Below are 20,372 nucleotides of genomic sequence, written 5' to 3' on the forward strand. Positions count from 1 at the left end.
TTTTATCCAAAGTAACTTTCTAATCAGAAACATAATAAACAATAACAACAAAAAATATACCTGATTTTGAAGTGATTTTGAAATGCAGAATTTTTTTTTTTATTATATATAAATTATATGCGGTCATATTATATATTATATATATTTGGGTCATTTAGGATGAACATTCTTCTCACCTGTCGGAGCTCTGCTGTGATTGGCTGACCTAGGCCAGATAAGGGCCTGTACTGAACAACGTAGCCATTTACAGGCCCTCCAGCAGATGTCCATCGAAATCTCAGTGAATTGGTGGTCTCACCTAAAAACTGCAAGTCTGATGGACCGCTGTATGCCTCTGATGGAGAAACAATAATACAAATGAATGATTTTCAATTAGTAGGATCAATTAAATCATTTTCCAAGTGTCACTATTCTAAATGAATAACAAAACTCCAAATATAATCATATGCATGGATTTAATTGTATTGTCCGTCTAATTCACATCAGGCTTACCATCACTTGAGTAAGAGCCTCCACTTGTTGTACACACACGTCGAGACACTAGGGGAAGCAAAGAGCTCAAAGCTTTGAAGTTCCCAATCTGAGAGGTGAAGTCACTTTGAGGAGGAGACGCAATGAGATTCAGCTCAGTTGGATCTGCACTCTTTATACCTGAGAAATGCAGAAAGAGAGAGTGATACAACCATAATATCAATACAAACTAAATGTATGTTTTAACACTGAATCCACAACCCACAAATCCAGGGAAGTTTAAAGAAAAAAAAACTATACAGTGGTGGCTAAATAATCTATATCCGCATAGTTCTTACCCACTGCAAATATTTTGACTCCTAGGTTACGTAGTTTTTGTGAAGTTTCCTGCACATTGTCCTGAGATTTACCATCAGTAATGAGAATAGTGATCTGAAAAAAAATTAAGACACAATAAAGTCAATAAAATAAAACACAAATATTATGAAATATTACAATTTAAAATAACCCTTTTCTATTTTTATACATTTTTAAATTGAATTTATTCATGTAATGGAAAAGAAGAATTTCAGCAACCATTTCTCCAGAAATTATTCTGATTTGTTAAACCAGCAAACTTTTGTTGTTATTGTACATTTTGAAACTTTTCAATTTTCTGTGGCTTAAATCGTTTGTTGAAATTTATATTTATTTTCCCAGGATTCTTTGATAAAATAGAGAGCAAAAAAACGTAAAAAAAAAACATAAACGTAAACGTTAATTCAATGCAATCTTGTTTAATAAAAGTATTTCTTCTTTATATATATATATATATATATATATATATATATATATATATATATATATATATATATATATATATATATATATATATATAATTCAATATAATTCAAACAAACATAATTCACAACATAATTCAAACAAACAAAGTATTGTACACATTTACAATCCATGTCAAAATACTACAGATATGGCAAGTCAAAAAATCTATTATAATATCCAGCTCACCTTGGGTACATCTCTGATAGATGCAGGGTTAAAAAAGTTGTCTGCGATGTATTTGAGACCAGCTCCAGTGCGTGTATTTCCACCTTTATAGTTAATATTCTCTATGGCAGTTAAGAGCTCGGTTCCATTCAGGTATGTAGCAAATGTAAACTCCACCCTGATTGTCATAAAATATAAAAGTATAATCAACAAAAGTCCCAACAATCTTAAAAACACATACATAAACCTTTACTGTATTTGGCACATATTAAATGAGGTTACCTCAACAAAAACTGTTTACAATAATATGCTTAATTTACTCAAAGATCTTGGTATCTCGCTATCTCTACTGAAAATCCTGATCTATTATATCATATTATATTACATGATTTAAACGTATTATCATATCTGGGTTTTTTTTTTGTGTAAAGTAGTAAAAATAAAAATACAATAAAAATAAAATAAAAAAACGGTCAATAATATCTCCGGTAAATATGACTTAAAGGGATAGTTCACCCGAAAAATCATATTAATTTAAAACAAAATTTTTCTTAAACAAACCCATTGATTCGATTCAAAAGACCTTTATTGACCCCCCATTAACTGCCATTACAAACCTGGAAAAGTCAGGATATTTGTAATATAACTCCGATTATAATCGTCTGAAAGAAGAATTTCATATACACCATGACTTGGGGGTGAGTAAATCATGGGGTACTTTTCATTTTTGGGTGAACTATCCCTTTAAGTATAGAAGCAAATTTCAAAGACCTGGCAGTATCGCTGTACTGTACAACTCCAAAACGGATGCCATTGGGTCCTACTGCTCTGGCAAAGGGTTGTACGATCCCTGCCATGAAATTCTTGACCAACACAAAATTAGCCCTGCCAATACTGGACGATCCATCCACCAAGAACACAATGTCTGCTGCAACAACATCATTGCACTGGCCTGTCAACAGAAAGAAAATCAAAGATTACTAACACAACCAAGATATACAATTATTTATAAAAGAAGTCAGGATATGTGGGCTTTTATTCATACAAATACAGAATGTTTTCATTAGTGCAGCCAAAATGAGACTGTTGTTACCAAAAATGCTACAGCACAATCACCAAAAGTTATGAATATGCAATTAGAAAAAAATATACGTATACAGTGCTAATACTGTTCTACAGTTGCTTTTTTGCCTATACTTTAACTCTTATTTATTTTGTATATATAGGCCTATATACAACATACATGCCTATAGGCTAATGTATTTTTTCTTTATATCTAAAATGCAGTCATGGAGGGGCAGACAAAACATTTGACTGGGTGTGTACCATTGTGTATGTGACAAATACAACTGTGAACTTGAGCTTCAGTATTTCCATAAACATTCACATCTGTGCCTATTCAATTCATGTATTCAGTGAAGGATTAGGGAAGGATCATGGTGAGAAGACACACAGGAAAAGACTATCAGCACCCAGTCTGCAAAACCATTTAAAGAAAGCATTTATTCAGCGACTGGTGCACCAGTCCTTTGCACAGTTCAGTATACTACCAGTCATTAGTTACATGCCTGTGTGTGACTCAATGGCTGCTTGAATGAATGCCCCTTAAGGTAGCAAAAAGTAATTAACCTGCTGTGTTTGATTTGAGTCACTGCACTCTTGATAGGGCAAGATGAGAAATGTACTATGTACGTGCAGCATTTAAAATTAGGGATGCACAATACTGAGACCATACTGGTTATTGACAGATATTAGTAATGTTTTATTTATTTATCTGTGTTGATTAATATTAGATATATATCAGTTAATATTTGGGGTCTTGATGCATGCAGGTAACCTTGTATGTCGATATATGTATGTTAATGCATAAAAATAATAATATATTGTATTGTATTGTTACTTTGAATGCTACTTTATATTTCATTCAAGCATACTTTTACTGTATATCAATATTTAATATCTAATATTTACTAATATAATAATAATAAAAGAATTAGTGCTTGGCAACTGATTAATTGTCATTAATCACATCCAAAATAAAAATGTTTGTGTTTGCATAAATATGTTTGTGTGCTGTGTATAATTATGTATACACATGTATTTACATGTATTTACTGTATATATATATATATATATATATATATATATATATATATATATATATATATATATATATATATATATATATATATTTATATAATTTATCTTGTATATAAATGTAAAATTTTCTTAAATAAATACATGTGTGTGTATTTATATATACATATTAGTAATTATAAACAGTGCACACACATATATTATGTAAACAAACTTTTATTTTGGAAGTGATTAATCGCAATTAATCGATTGCACATCACTAAAAATAATATTTATTAACTTTGGATTAACTTTAGCCTGGTGACATGCCTCAAATTTGTTTTCAAATAACTTTAGTGTCATTGCAGAGGAAAAATGTATATTACTATATTAAATATGCTAAAAGAGCCCTGCACATGCTGCAGATAAAGTTAATTGTGGTCAACTATACACATTCATTTGAATGACACTTCCTGAAAGAGTACATAAATCTTTACCTTGAGCTGTAGAGCACGATGGGAGACACAGCAGAACAGCAAAAAGCACAGTCCATTGCAGCAAACACCCCATTTTCAAATCCTACACATAATGACACACACAAAAAGAGAAAAATGTGGCTGGGAAAAAAGATAATTTAAACCATCAATTGGTTTGTTCAGTTAGCAATATGCACTGTTTTCAGCTTCAGCAGCAGTAACATAATGTTCCTTCTTCAGGTGAAATGAATGCCCCGATACCATGAACATCTGGCAGAAGCTCAAAGACAAGAAACTGAGAGAGGCAAGGTGGAGCTTCCACCATCACCACCATGCAAATAAAGAGAAGACACTCAGAGGAAGATGAGCTTGTGCATGTTTTTAAAGCAGCTCTAGAATGGGAAATGAGAGAACATTTGTTTATTAGAACATTCCTAATGCCATTATTATTAAAGAGGTCACAGACAGCTATTGCTCAAACTAATATGCCATTGAATGATTCAGAACCATAACAGAGCATGTGCCCACATTTAAGCACACGCTCCTGCTTGCACTGGTGCTGATACTAGAGCACAATCTCATCCAACTGCTCACACGCTTACAGATCCTCTATTGTCTGACACAAACACTTTTTTTTTAAACTTTTTTCTTTATTACTTTTCACGAAATAAAATATGTGGGATCATTCTGTTCCTTTTCAACGGAAGTGGTCTAAAACACTTTGTGCCTTCAAAGATGCTATTTAAAAAAAAAAAAAAAAAAAAGTTCAGCAGATGGGTCTGTTTTTGATTTATAATAAGAGGAAATCGTGGTCCATTTTGAGTCACGATGGTTTGCACTCAAGAGTGACTGCTCTGGAAAATGGCCTGCCTAAAAACAAGGTTAAAAACTTGCAGACAAACAGAGACGCACATAAAACACACACATGGACATTATTAAAGCTTCAAAGATCTAAGTCAGAAAAGCATTACTGAGTATGTATTGGTTTGTTTTTCTGGTGTCGCTTACTGTCTAGGGGAAACAGTAAGTAAGTAACAGAAACATTTCTTTGACCTGTATTTTATTCATTGTGATGGTGACTTTTAGTTGGCTATTGAAGTCTCATTTTGAAATCTAAAAGAGCCAATACATGAAAATTTCAAACCACTTTTAAAATAACCAGATCTGTATCACAAAAACCTTATAATGCATTACAAAACGCACGCCTTTCCGGAACACAAAATACACAAATACACAGACGAACAGACTAAACACTCATCTAAACAATTAAACCTCCCACATACACATATGCAAGACATTTTGTGTCCTTTATTTTCAGCTGTGTGAACTTGTCCATTGACAATGTATTTTTTTATTGTGCCATTAACTAAATTCTATGATGGGGTCCCTTTAAAGGTTTTTTTTACAACAGTTGCTTAATTCCTTAAGGTAATAAAAACACAAAATATGGTAAACAAATATACAGAATATAGTCACATTGCTGATTATTGTAAATATTAATAGAAACTGTGGAACAATTTAATTTAGTCTCTGAGTCCAAATGAAAATGTTTTTGATTTCTGATTTTAAGTGTAAATACTGTTCTCTCTGTCTCCAATTCAACTTCTCTTTCAGTCAATCTGTCTCTGTTTCTCTCAGTGTTGTTTGCATTAATTAAAAGACTACCGTCATCATTATGTGGCTCATGAAATGGTAATTATAGCATTTATAAGTATCCTGACTGAACCGCATTTGATTTTGAACTGCCAGATTGTCTCCTGAAGCCTCTCCCTTACTTCATCTACACGTTGTACATTCCGTTGCTCTCGCTCTGACACCTGTGGTTCCACAGAATTCATGCAACCCGGGGTCAAGAGAGCATTGCTATGGAGCAATGCCATCACTCAATGCAAAATATGACATGCAGCATTTAATTTTTTTATATGTGAAATGTGAAACCAGTAAAAATCCAAAGCAATAAAAAAGTCTATTTAATGTGTGGCTTAACATAAAAGACTCAGGAATTACAGAGACAGTCCTAAGCTCTATAAAGTGAATGCTGGGAGAAGAAACAACAGTTCTAACTTGCATGCCAGTTTATAGTTACACTACAAATACCAAAAACACCAATTAAAACGTCCATTTAGAATCACTTGCAATCAAACAAGACAAATACTTTTCTGACTTTTGTTTCTTACTCTATCCAACCATTTAAAATAGTCATTTCTTTCCTATCCTTTGGCAGAGATTGCAGACAAACTATCATTTGCATTAAGCCTTCAAAAACCTCGCTATTGAAAATGGTAAACATGTGGTATATATGCATGGTAGCAGACATCCTTATTGGGTTTACTCACCGTCATTAAACATTTATTCATGTCTTCCTTATGTGGAACAATAACCGCATAGCACCACCTAGCATCTAACCAGTGGCACTACCGGATACCAAATTATAAAAGAATGTTCATTTTTTACACAATATCATGTGACCATGGTATAGAGCTGATTTTTATATATCTAAACAGCAGGTGCTATTTTGACACATCACAAGTTTAATGGAAAGTTTATTACAGATTTCATTGTATTTTCAGAAAATTCTGGACAAAATGTCACATAGAAAGTTTTTATACATGGTATACATTGTGACATTGTCATATTGGTGAATTGTGCACACAATTTGTTTTAATGAGTGATTTATTGTGTGTGATTCTACTTTCTCCCTCCAAAATAATGTCATATCTTAAACAGAGTTTTAAAACTATGAAAAACTCATGGCCAGGAGATGTCCTAAAAGGGACAGGAATTAATTTAGAAACATTCCTTGCCCTGACAATGTCAGTAGAGTTTATCCTCAAAATGTTAAAGAATGAGAGGTCACACTTTCAGAACAAAAAAGAAAGGTTGGTGTCAAAGTTGTCTGCTGTTCACACAGCTAACTATTTTATTACAGTCTGTCTCCCACACAGCAGTACCAAAAACAGAAATAGAGAGGGCAAAGTACTTGGAAAAGGATAGATGTCATAGGGAAATAAACACAATAAAAATGCATAGTTGGGTAGTCTAGAAATCTAGACACACCCTAGCGGCAGCAAATTTAATCTGCCCGCGAGTGTCGTCTAGCAACTCTCAATACCCTTCTGAGCTGTATTCGCCTAACTCTTGCCGGGCCAATCACATCATGTATAGAGTCGGTGGGCGGGGCCATAATGACGACGGCCGAGTTGCGTTTGCGTGCTGCCTTTTAGTAAACACAGATACGGTAACCGAATGTTTAATCTATCAACAAGCTCTGCTTCACCTTCGTTGCTCTGGATGGTTTTAGCACCATCCTATCGCGTGCAGAGGGAGTTTGAAAGACAACCGTTTATCCCGCCCCTCGGATTGAGCCCTGTCTATGGTGAATTTCCAGACCAAACATCTTGATGTGGGTCTGGCTTGTCAGGCTAATAATTGGGTGGATTCAAAAGAAATCAAAAAAATAACAAGCAGACTGATCGACTGGAATACAGACAAAATATGTATTGGATTCATTTGGAAAGTGAGTAATTGAGTCATAAATGAGTAATTACAAAAAATAATATTCACAAATTAGCCAAAATAGTTCAAATGAATCAGGCCTTGTCATTAATTATTTTCATTAATTCATTTTTAAAAATGTTTTTAGACACCAATTAACGTATAAACTTCATTCCACATATTTAAATGTATTAAATGTTCCCCTATACTGTAAGCCCTAAGAGATCCATTGTTGTATACATGTATTGTTGTACTCATTCAGCAAATGCTAATGCTATCAAAGCATTGTGTAATCAATTAGCAAGGTAGCATTTATTGAATAAGTGAAAGTTGCCCAAACGCACTATACACTGTAAAAAAAATTCAGGTCTCGAATTGAAAATTTCTAGTGACTGATCAAATCTAAATTTTTCAGGTGGCAGAATTGAATTGCTGTGAATTAAATTGCATCAATTCACAGAATTTCAATTTGGCCAACTGAAAAATTTAGATGTGATCAGTCACTAGAAAATTTTCAATTTGAGACTTTTTTTTTTTTTACAGTGTACTAATATTTTTTTAAGTTAAATGTTGAGATTACTCACATATTTTAATTTAAGAGCAATTAAATTTTATAAAATAAAGTACAAAATACCTAATAAGAATCTGCCAGTTCTGCTTACTTAAAGTTTACATTTCTTAACTTAAAAACTTTAACTGATTACCTCATATTTTTGACTTTTGCCAACTTATCTGGGTTTGCAATGTATGATAAGTGCAGAAAAATGTGAAAACAGTTCACGGATTCTGTGTGTGCAAACTAAGAGATGAAAATGCATAATCAGCCTCCCAGGAGAAACAAAGGACAAACCCTCTAAATATGAGTATCCAGACATACACAAGGCATTTCTAGTCACATGCCTCACTATGTATGTGTTGCTGTCTAATCAGGAATCAGAGAAGCTATGGAGACTGATGCACAGATGTTATTAGTTATGTGCCCCAAATGTTGTTCACACACATGTGACTAAGTTACTGTATACTGAGGCAGTGTACTTACATTAAAAAAAAAATCTGAGGAAGTAACCAGAAAATCAGGGACCCTGAAACACTTTAAAGTGCCGATTTTTAATTGTTCTTGAAATGATTATTTAGTTCTTGGCTCAGTCTTGAGAAAATCTTGAGCGAAAGACTACTGAGCATTCCAGCTGTTCTCAATAATGAAATGCATTCTCTTTTATACAGGAAAAAAAGCCCACACACTAACATTCACAGACTGTCACTATAGTCACTCAACACAAGCAGCTAAGTGTTGCCAATTTAGCAACTTTTTCACTAGATTAGTGACTTTTCAGACGCAAAGTCACAAAAAAAACTGGAGACTTTTTGGATTGCTAACATGTCACTATATCATACTCGCTCCATTGTCTGAAAGAAAATATGTAAATGAGAACAGCTTCATTAGACACTCAGATATATATTATATTAAAATTACAGTATGTAAACAGATTAGGAGAGAAAAGATGTAACATGCCGACATGCACAGTACGTCATCAAGTGGCATTCAGCGACGTTTTGAGAAAATAGTTGGCAACACTAAAGCGGCACCTTGGCCATGCATGCATGCTTAGCAGGTGTCCATGGTAACCTAGACACTCCAGCCCTGCCCACTGAGTGTGAGATATCCAAAGTGACGAATCACGCAAGTTCAACTGAGGTCATGCCCCGCCTCTTCTGCCTGAATAAGCGATTTGGAATTATTGTGATGCTGATGTGTAAATCTATCTTTTTCAATTTCATCATAGCATCAGCTCATCATTTTCTAATTTCCCCCACAGCAGTTCTCTATATAAATGGCAACACGTGCACATGTGGTCTAATCATAAACCATATTTGTGCTGTGATTTCTTTCATCTTGTTTCTGATCTGAGCTCTCTTCTACACTTTTTAGTTCCTTGTGATTTAAATAACATAAAAATGTGAATTAGCCTAAATGATAATGAAGTTGTAACATGAGCCAAGGACACCTCAAGCAGTATCATACAAATAAAATATCTAATTATGCAGTGATGATGTGTTTTAACACATCTAATGAGAACTATGAATAAATCGGAGGTGTCTGAAGCACATCTGTTCTGTCAAATAATAAGAATTGAGCTCTATGACAAGCTTGAAACATGCCAGTAATCAGTCATGTTAATTAGATCTGCATCATTGTGCATAGTTCTTCAAATTTTGCACCTTCAAGCTGTTTTCGCCTTACAATTGTAAAACAAGGTAGGATGACATTCCACAGCTCTCAGAATTACTTCCATAAATCATTATTCCTTCAAACTCAAGAGTCACTCTATCCTGACGCTTCTCTCTTCCCAAGCCTAAAGCGTTTATCGCTGACCCCAGAGAACTCTGTCACTGACCTCAGGGTGTTACAGCACACTATAACTGATCTCAGAGTGTTTGCTGACCCTACAGAGTTCTATTACTGATTTGACCGTAGAATCACTGACCCATAGTTTTCCAATTCCAAGCCCCCCATTTTCCTCAACAATAATCACAGCTAAGCCCCACAACTTTCCAGATGTGCTAAATAAAGATTAAGGAATGGGATTTTTACACAAAATAGCTGATAAAATATTTTAGAGCTTGGTAAATAATTCATTATAAAAATGCTCATAGAGATAAAATATTGTATTATTTACTTAGGCTATTAAACAAGCTTATTCCCGTGCTTGTTTTGCCTTACTTTAAGAAAATATAAGTCGTCTTGACTCACTTTTCTGTTAATAAAAAGGACAACAGCTTGAGCATAACACCAGAGAAAATCTTTCCAAATCTCTTTCAATATGGTCTTGAACAATAGGGGACCATGAAGGTCAGAAGGTTGAGAATGACTTCCCTAGAGCGCCTAACAGTGTGCTGTATTTATGACAGGGCGAAATAACTTACCCTGAAGCATTTAATGGAGGTCAAAAGGTTGAGAATTGCTGCCCTGGGGCGTCTATAACTGATCTTTACGCTGTCCAACTGACAGCGAGAAATTATTTATCCAGGAGCATCCATCCTCTGACTGATCCTGAATCAGCACCCTACTCAGTGACCGTACATCGTGATATTACTGTCAACTGGATCATTCCATCACTGGCCTCCTCATGGAGAGCTCCACAATTCAAAGGAAACAGACGTCAACTTACCGCGCCAAACGGGTCACCGAGACGAAGCGGTCAACGACGTTGCCCTAACACATGATCTGACAATTTCCCTTCAATTAGCCTGTATGTGCCCGGTGAATGACTCGAAAAGAGTTTTGTTTTATCAAATTGCTCCTGCGCGCTCTGAGCATCTGCCAACCTCCCAGCGGACTTTCCCTCCTCAAAACGGTGCAGCCTGCAAAAATCCTCTCATTGACTACGAGCAGAGAAATAAAGTCATATTTCCTTCGTTGTGCTGTTTGCTGCGGTGAAAGTACTGTAGTCCAGACTTGTTCAGGCGCCTGCAGCTAACTAAGTCCATCCCAGACATTCACTCTTTTCTCAGGATCGTCTTTCAGAACTCTGCGCGAGCTTCACGCCTTCTCACATTACAGCCAATCAAATCATAAGGCAGCGGCGCTCGTGCGCTCTATGCTCGTGCCTGTACCTGCACAGGTAAATTGTACGTTCATAATTAAATGTTATTTTTTTCCCGAAACATCACAGATAACAAAAGAATAGACAGGATATTTTTTCACCATATTGAAATGGTTCCTGTTTTTTCCACTCTTTAAAGGAGAAACTGGGCAAATAGGATTGTACAGTGTTTGCATGAATCATTCTAATGTTTTCTACATGAAGCAGAGATTGGTGAACTGAGCAGGGTTTTAAATTAAGATGGCAGGTCCAGGGTCAAAAGTTTACAGGATCAGGAGGAGGCAATAGCAAAGAGATTGTCAAATTTAGATGAAAAAAACAGAAATGATCTGTTACATTTAGGCAAAAAAATCAGTGTCATGTAATCTCATTCTCTCTCTCTCTCTCTCTCTTCTCTCTCTCTCTCTCTCTCTCTCTCTCTCTCTCTCTCTCTCTCTCTCTCTCTCTCTCTCTCTCTCACACACACACACACACACACACACACACACACACACACACACACACACACACTTGTGGCACACCCATGCATCTGTCCACACTTATCTGGAATCCAAGCCTAGGGGGCATCCATCCTTTTAAGACATAATCTTGAACTGCACTAGTTTTCTCTCTCTTTATCAACATTAATAAAAACATTTGGAGGTGTCCATACTGTTTGGGTTTATTTTGGAAATCTTTGTGCTAAACAAAAGCAAAGAACATTGGCATGACAGATTTTACGGGCAGGCTTAGACTTGCACTGGAAACAAAGTTGTGGACAATAGGTGACAATGTGGTGGTATTCAGAACAATTATGTACTTTAAATTAAGCAGCTGCTTTTGTTAGACATTTTTTTAGCTTAAAAGGGGGTGGTAGCATAATGTTGTTCGATCTTAAATGAACAATATACAAAACTGATGAATGTTTGCATTAATAAGTGATGTAGGAAATTGAAATACAGACAATTTGGCTACAATACAGAAATTCAGATATTACAGAAATGCATGAACTTTGTATAAAAAGATTCATACACATTAAAGATAAATGTATTCAAATTTTTGGCCAGAGTCCAGAGTACTCCCCACCCTACCCTGTATCTCTGATTAGGATAGTTAACCAAGCAAGTGTGAGGGACGGATGGTGGTGGGATGCTGGAAATTGTCAAGGAACACAGATGAGTTGGCTATGAATTTATATAGTGCTTATCTTGATGGGATAGGCAATTTGCATTCTTCCCCAACTTTGTCTATAAAACGTCATTAAAAAACAGCCATGTACATGAATATCAGTCAAGTCGTTCATGGACTCTTTACCTGAAATGAAAAGTGGATGCAGGATGTTCACACACATTCCTTACTAAAGATTTCATTGTCAGCTCAGATGTTGAAAGATTGAGTCAATAGTGTCTGCAGCATCCCCCTGTACAGCAGTTTAGCAGGTAGATTATGTGAGCACAGCATGCCTTCAACATGTTTTACCTGCTTAAACAGCACACTTACGAGTACATATAGCTTCCATTCACCTGGTAGTGCATTAAGGTCAATATTTTCTCATGGCATGCTTGGTCAATTCCATTGGGCTGAGCATTTGAGGTTTAATGTCTGTCTGTTACATTGATAGCTGTAATGAGATCAAACATTGTAGGAGAGCAGGATTGGACAAGATGCACAAGGATCCACCAAGTTTAACATGAGTTTTGAACAGTTTTGAATACTCCTTCTCAGTTGTCAACTAAAATCCAAGTAAGCTTAAGGTCTTGTCATCTGTTCATTATATGTACAGACAGACCATATTTATGTCTCTGATGTAATGCAAGACTCCTTTCTCTCCTCATAGGACCTCACAACACAATCACAACAAAGATCCTCAAGGATTGGTGTAGATCTTGTATTTTATACCATTAGTGTTCTACAATCCAGATTCCAAAAAAGTTGGGACACTGTAAAAAGTGTGAATAAAAACAGAAAGCAATGATGTGGATGTTTCAAATTTTAATATTTTATAAAGAATGCAATATTGATGACAAGCAAGATGGCGCCTTTGTTTGGCATGGCCGCTGCTGTGTCACATTTATGTAGTTTTTATTTGTTTGTTTTCGTCTCTCTTATGGTTACATTAACCATGCCTTTACACCACTGTGCCACTGCTGTTCGGACATACGATCGTTTCACCCTGATGAACATTGGAGTGTACATGGAAGGACTTTGTAACAACTGGGAAAGTTATAGTCAAACTTTTCCGCCCCTGTTGGTGTGTGTGCCCAGCCTATATGAATTCCGATTTTTGTTTCGGTGCCGTGGCAATTCCAAGAGGAGACGAAGGAGAAGGGGCTGCAGAGCTGGCACTCAGGTCAGAATGAGACTGTCTTCGGGAATGGGGGTGCCCAAGCCTTTTTGTGGGTGGCGGCCACGGTGGCTGCTGCCTGTTTTTCCCCAGGATGCAGGTGCTCGTTGGACAAGATCCCCTTCGGTCAATTTGGGCCGATGGAGAAAACGCTGTCTGGATTTGCAGTTTGTGGCGGACCTGCCTGACCAGCGACTGACCACTTGGCACCGCTGGAAACCGCGTGATTGTATCAGGTGTTTGCGGCCACTACACCTTGCCATTAAGGAGACCAGCTTGCCATCATCACTCCGTTTAGCACTGCTAAATGTTCGCTCCATCACTAGTAAGGCGCATGCCATCAACGATCTTTTTACCAAGGAAAAGATGGATTTCATGTTTCTTACAGAAACGTGGCAAAAGGATAAGGAAGCTGTACATTTAAATGAACTCTGCCCTGCAGGTTGCTCTGTGATTGGGACACCTCGAATGTCACGTCGAGGTGGTGGCCTTGCTGCTGTTTATTGTGACAAATTCTTATGCAGAGTAATTAACTCCGAAACCTTCTCCTCATTTGAGTCACAGATGATTAAGGTCGGTTCTGTTAATATGTTTTATTGTGTGGTAATTTACCGCCCCCCTGGTCCTACAGGCGTCTTCCTTACTGATTTTACTGATTTCCTATCCTCTATAATCAAGCTGGAGAAAGTTTTAATTATTGGAGATTTTAATCTTCATATTGATGATATCTCATGTATTGCAGCTACAGACCTCTTATCCATTACTGACTCTTTTAACTTTACGCAACATGTCTCAGGACCTACACATTTAAAGGGGCACACTCTGGACCTTGTTTTCTCATTAGGTCTAGAGATAGTAAATGTGTGTGTGGAGGATGTACATATGAATGATCATAGTTGTGTTTTCTTTAACCTAAATTTACCTCGGGACCCTTCACCCCCGAGAATTAAGGCTCAAAGGAGAGTTATTAACCAGGATGTCGCTGAGAAGTTTTCTATTTTGTTTGATCCATGCCGACTAAAGGGTTGCAGTGATGCAAATGTGTATGCTGAGTCTTTTAACAGTCAATGTTTAGAAATTTTAGATGAAGTGGCACCTATGAAATCAAACATTGTCTCTCTTAAAAAGCCCTGCCCCTGGATAAATAAATCTATCCAGAGTTGTAGAAGTAAACGTCGGAAAATAGAGCGCTTATGGAAAACAACTAAACTCGAAGTTCACAGGCTCTATCTTAGGGAATTAACTGCTTCTCTAAATGAACTTCTGAAAAGTGCTAGAACGAAATACTTCTCTCAGCTAATATCCTCTAATAAGAAAAACCCCAAATTCTTGTTTGATACCATTAACTCTATTGTTTCGCCATCTGTCCCTCCAATTGCAGTTTTCTCTCCATCAGACAGTAATGTATTCCTTAACTTCTTTATTGAGAAGATTAGGGATATTAGAGTTAGTATCTTACCTCGACCTGCCCGTATAAAGGCATGTATCTTGGCTCCTTCACATCCGTGTTTCTCCTTTAAACTAGTGACATTGCATGAGGTCACCACTCTGCTAGATAATCTGAAACCTACTTCCTGTCACAGTGATGTTCTCCCGATTATGCTGTTTAAGCAGGCTTTTGATAGCATTGGCCCCTGTGTTGTAGAAATTATCAATACTTCTCTTTTAACTGGTGTGGTTCCAAACTTTTTTAAGCATGCTATTGTTGAACCTGTTCTTAAAAAGCCAAGCCTTGACCCATTGAAACCAATGAATTATAGGCCTATATCCAAACTCCCCTTTATGGCTAAGATTCTAGAGAAAGTGGTAGCAGAGCAGCTTACGACTTTCTTAAAGATAAATGATATTTTTGATAAATATCAGTCAGGTTTCCGTAAAAACCATTCTACTGAAACCGCATTGATTAAAGTCTCGAGTGATATTTTGATGTCAGCTGATTCTGGGAAGCATACAGTATTAGTTTTACTGGACCTTACATCTGCCTTTGACACTATTGATCATAATATTTTGATTAATAGACTTCAGGATCTAGTAGGGATATCTGAATCGGCTATAAAATGGTTTACCTCTTACCTTTCTGGTAGAAGTTTTAGTGTCTTTATTAATCAGATCATGTCAGATACTGCAGGTTTATTGAGTGGTGTACCTCAGGGTTCTGTCCTGGGACCGATTCTTTTCCTGCTGTACATACTACCGCTAGGACAGATAATTGGCCAGTTTACTGATGTTTCCTATCATCTGTATGCCGACGACATTCAGTTGTACTGCTCTTTTAATCCTACTGAGTTACATAAACTGTCTTCTTTAATCAGCTGTCTGAGCAATATCAAGCAGTGGCTAAATGATAACTTTTTAGTTCTGAATTCAGCTAAGACTGAAACACTGATCATTGCCCCTGAGCAAAGCATCTCTCAGATTAAACAACATATCGGTGCCCTAAGCTCGTCTGTCCAGCCGAATCTTAGGAGCCTAGGTGTTGTTTTTGATTCGGCCATGTCCTTGGAGAAACACTCAAATCTACTTATTAAAAACTGTTTCTTTCAATTAAGGAACATTTCGAAAATAAGAGCCTTGGTGTCAAAGGCCGAATTGGAGATGATCATTCATGCTTTTATTTCATCCCGTTTAGACTATTGTAACAGTCTTTTTATTTGTCTAAATAAGAAAGATTTGTGTCACCTCCAGACTGTCCAGAATTCTGCTGCAAGGCTTTTAACCCACACCAGTAAAAGAGTACACATCACACCGATCTTAGCTTCCCTTCATTGGTTACCAGTGAAATTTAGAATGCATTTTAAAATTTTGGTTCTTACTTTTAGAGCCCTACAAGGACAGGTGCCTTGTTACATCTCTGACCTGTTACAGCTGCGTACGTCTTCACGTAGTCTAAGATCAACAGGTCAAAGATTTTTAGTTGCCCCCCACACACATTTTAAAACAAGAGGGGACCGTTCATTTCAAGCTGTGGCACCTAAACTGTGGAATGCATTGCCTTCTTCCTTACGCTGCCTGGACTCAGTGGAAAATTTTAAAACACAGTTGAAAACTCTTCTATTTAAAGAGGCTTTTATCTAGAGTGTAGGATTTGGCTGGTCTTTTGTGTATTTCTGTTTATTTTCATTTATACTTATTGTTTTTGTTACTTATTTTGACTAAGAACTGTAATGTTGTGTATTTCCTCTTTTTGTTGTGAAGCACTTTGTGATTTTTATCTACGAAAAGTGCTATACAAATAAATTTTACTTACTTACTATCAAATGTGTAAACTGAGAAAATGTATAATTTTAAGGGGAAATAAGTTGGTTTTAAATGTCATGGCATCAACACAACTCAAAAAATGTGTGACAAGGCCATGTTCACCACTGTGTGGCATCCTCCTCTCTTTAGTTTTTTTTTTATAACAGTCTGCATGTCTGGGGACTGAGGGGACAAGTTGCTCAAGTTTAGGAATAGGAATGTTGTCCCATTCTTGTCTAATACAGGCTTCTAGTTGCTCAAATGTCTTAGGTCTTCTTTGTCGCATCTTCCTCTTTATGATGCGCTACATTATTTCTATGGGGGAAAGATCTGGACTGCAGGCTGGCCAGTATGGTTTTCCGGCCTTGACCCTTGCGCACAGAGATTGTTCCAGATTCTCTGAATCTTTGGAGGATATTATGCACTGTAGATGATGATAACTACAGACTGTTTGCAGTTTTTCTCTGAGAAACTCCTTTCTGATATTGCTCCACAATATTTTTGCTGCAGCATTGGGGGAATTGGTGATCCTCTGCCCATCTTGACTTCTGAGAGACACTGCCACTCTGAGAGGCTCTTTTTATACTCAATCATGTTGCCAATACCTAATAAGTTGCAAATTGGTCCTCCAGCTGTTCCTTATGTGCACATTTAACTTTACCAGCCTTTTATTGCCACCTGCCCAAACTTTTTTTGGAATGTGTAGCTCTCATGAAATCCAAAATGAGACAATATTTGGCATGACATTTCAAAATGTCTCACTTTCAACATTTAATGTTATCTTCTGTTGTGATTTTTTTTCACAATTTGTACAGTGTCCCAACAATTTTGGAATCGGGTTTGTAATTAAACTCAGGAATGAGTCAGTGACAGTATAATTTTATGCAAACTAAATGATAACCAAAGACTAACCGAATCATACAGTATAGATAAATATAAAATGTTTATATATGTGATGATGAGGTCCAATTCTTTTACTGAAAAAACAATCACACTCACACACTTAGCATGCAGATACACACGCAACTCACACATGCAACACATATTGTACATACAGACATGTGCCTTCATATTTTGTGATGAGGTTACATGCAGGGCAGATGGTGAAATGACGGAGTGCTGATAAATCACTGAGCGTTCCTATGTCACTCTAAATAGATGATGCCCCAGAACTGCTGCCTTTAAATGACTTTTCACTGACAAGGTTACTGTAAATGTTTTTTAATGTTTTAATAGAGTTAGTTAACTGAAGTTCGGGAGCAGGGCCACGCCTCAACCAATCACCTGACTTCTCAAAACCTTCTTATATCTCAATGACCCTTACATTACTGTTTGTCTCGTTCTCTCGAACCTTCCCTTCCCCTCCCTCTCTCATTCATTCAACCATCTTACCTATCCCGATCCCGCTCTCTACCCTTCCAGGTTGTATCGGTGGGGTCCTAATCACTCACTCTGCCTACATTTAACTGAGATGATGCCCCACTCTCAGTCTCCTGGCTGCCAACACCAGGCCCAGATCAGCCATACCATCCCTTTCTCCTTTGCTCTTCATCCTCTCCTCTCCCTATTCATCTCCCTTACTACTTCAATAAATAATTCTCCAACATTTTTGGCATGGTCCTTGCTTGGGAATTGCCATAAATGGACTGCATTTATATAGCGCTTTCAACACTATGCACACTATGAAATACAGGAAAAAGAACCAGCCTTGACCCAAACGTTCCTAAACTCCATCTCTCCCTATTTATCACATTTTTCATACTAATATAAAATATATTTTTTTTAAATGTACGATGCTAATGAACTATACCAGTAATGTTAAAAATGAACACTTCTGCTCTGCTAATATCCTGTTCATTTATACTTGTCAAGTTGTCGTTTTCCCTCTGGGCATGTGGAGTGTGTAAGATGTTATTTTAAGTCTTATGCTTACTTACACACACTGCTCCCATCTAGCTATCTGTCTCTCTCTCTCTCTCTTGGTGTCATCACATTTAGTTACAGCTCAATGGGTCACCGACCTGGAATTTCAGCATTTTTATACTTGCCATGCAATACTTCGAATGAACTTCTGTTAAATCAACATGGAAGACAGTCAAGAATCTTTGAGGAAAAGCCAATGCAAATAGATGACATTTCCTGATTGCTTGGATTATCAATCAATCACCACAGTGCTGATGGTCTTAGCTCCATTTAGAAAAGAAAGACAACATTCTAGAAGTGTTAAAAATGTGTACGTACATGCCTCCTTTTTTTTGGCTCTGTAATTACTTGTCAAGATTGGCTTGTATGAGATATTTAAATGTACGTAGGCCTAGGCTTACTGAAACATCAGTCATAACTTTCTTATCTGTATTCACAATTAAAATGTATTTTTATAACAATTTAACTGAAATACTTCAGGCAAATAAAATATGTAGCACGGTTAGCACTTAAACATGTGGGCCTGAATGTAGAACATATGCATGACGCAAGTATCATTACGGTTTATTATGGTCATGGTTGGTGGTGCATATTAGTTGTGCCTCTGTAGGTTACACAGAGTCCACAGATGCCCAACATGTGTGTGACAGTGTGTGGTGTGCATGAGTGTGAGGGGGAGAGAGATGTGTTTGCTTGATTTTGCTACCGCATTGTATTTTTTTTCTTTTGAGGTTTGATGAATGTCCTTGACTACATGTGCCAATCTGTCTGACATCTATACACTGTATTTAAGTAGCATTCCATGTTTAATATGGTAGGCAAATGTATTATAACCATAATTGTGGTATATTGTAGTATAGATATAATAAAGTTATAAAATGAAAACTGGTCCAAATCAGACATGCACCGCTTTGAAGATCTGAAAATAGACAATAACTTGAGAGCTGCTGGAAGGTAAAAGGTAGTAAAAAACTGCAATACCTGGCAACAATAATTTTGGCCCCACTTTATATTAGGTGGCCTTAATAATAAATAATAAAAATAAAATGCAATGTACTTACTGTATTTAAATTGTATTGCAAAACAGCTTTTAAATGTAAGTACAATGTAAAAACATGTATGTACACAATAAGTGCATTGTATCAAACACTTAATAAAAAAGTTAGTACATAGTAATTAAGGCCACCTAATATTGTAACGGTTTCACAGAGGCAGGATTCAATTGCAAGTAACTCAGTTTATTGACAGAATAGTGTCACAGAAGTCAAAACTCAGAACACTGAAGAAGTCCGGATAAGACGGAGCAGTGAGAGAGGCTCTGTTTGGCGACACGGGCAGGCTGTGAGCAGCTGTGACTCGGGAGGTCGGTACAGGTATTCCGGGAAGGGATCCAGCGTTTCACGGAAGGGGGAAACGACAACCAACACGGAGACACAAGGGGAAACATCCAACAACGCTCTGACAAAGACAAGAGAGAAACAGAGAGACTAAATAGTGTGAAGGTGATGAGTTGCAGCTGGTGCAGGTGATCAGCCACAGGTGCGTGATGAGCCAATCCCAGGCTCCGCCCTCACCTACATTCAACACGCACCCAAGAGTGAGACAGGGAATCCATGAACCGTGACAGTACCCCTCCCCCTAGGAGCGTCCCCTGACGCTCCCAGCCGACCTTACCTGTTGATTGTAATCATCAATAAGGGAGTGATCCAGAATGTCCCTAGCAGGAACCCAACTTCTCTCCTCCGGACCGTAACCTTCCCAGTCCACCAAGTACTGGAA

At 37.0% G+C, this 20,372-nt stretch overlaps 1 protein-coding gene across 1 annotated transcript in view; it reads right to left on the reverse strand.

The window, feature by feature from the left end:
• Window positions 1-10,986, reverse strand: part of col7a1 (collagen, type VII, alpha 1) — a 67,977-nt gene extending 56,991 nt beyond the window's left edge. The window contains exons 1-7 of the mRNA XM_067458184.1: window positions 10,676-10,986; window positions 4,032-4,113; window positions 2,230-2,410; window positions 1,480-1,636; window positions 810-903; window positions 493-651; window positions 177-334 (exon numbers count right to left, since the gene is read on the reverse strand). Of these exons, the coding sequence (XP_067314285.1) occupies window positions 177-334; window positions 493-651; window positions 810-903; window positions 1,480-1,636; window positions 2,230-2,410; window positions 4,032-4,104 (822 nt within the window). The 5' untranslated portion in view covers window positions 4,105-4,113; window positions 10,676-10,986. The remainder of the gene's footprint in view (window positions 1-176; window positions 335-492; window positions 652-809; window positions 904-1,479; window positions 1,637-2,229; window positions 2,411-4,031; window positions 4,114-10,675) is intronic.
• Window positions 10,987-20,372: the final 9,386 nt, after the last annotated feature.

This window comes from Pseudorasbora parva, chromosome 12 (assembly GCF_024679245.1).
Source record: "Pseudorasbora parva isolate DD20220531a chromosome 12, ASM2467924v1, whole genome shotgun sequence".
Lineage (NCBI taxonomy): Eukaryota > Metazoa > Chordata > Actinopteri > Cypriniformes > Gobionidae > Pseudorasbora > Pseudorasbora parva.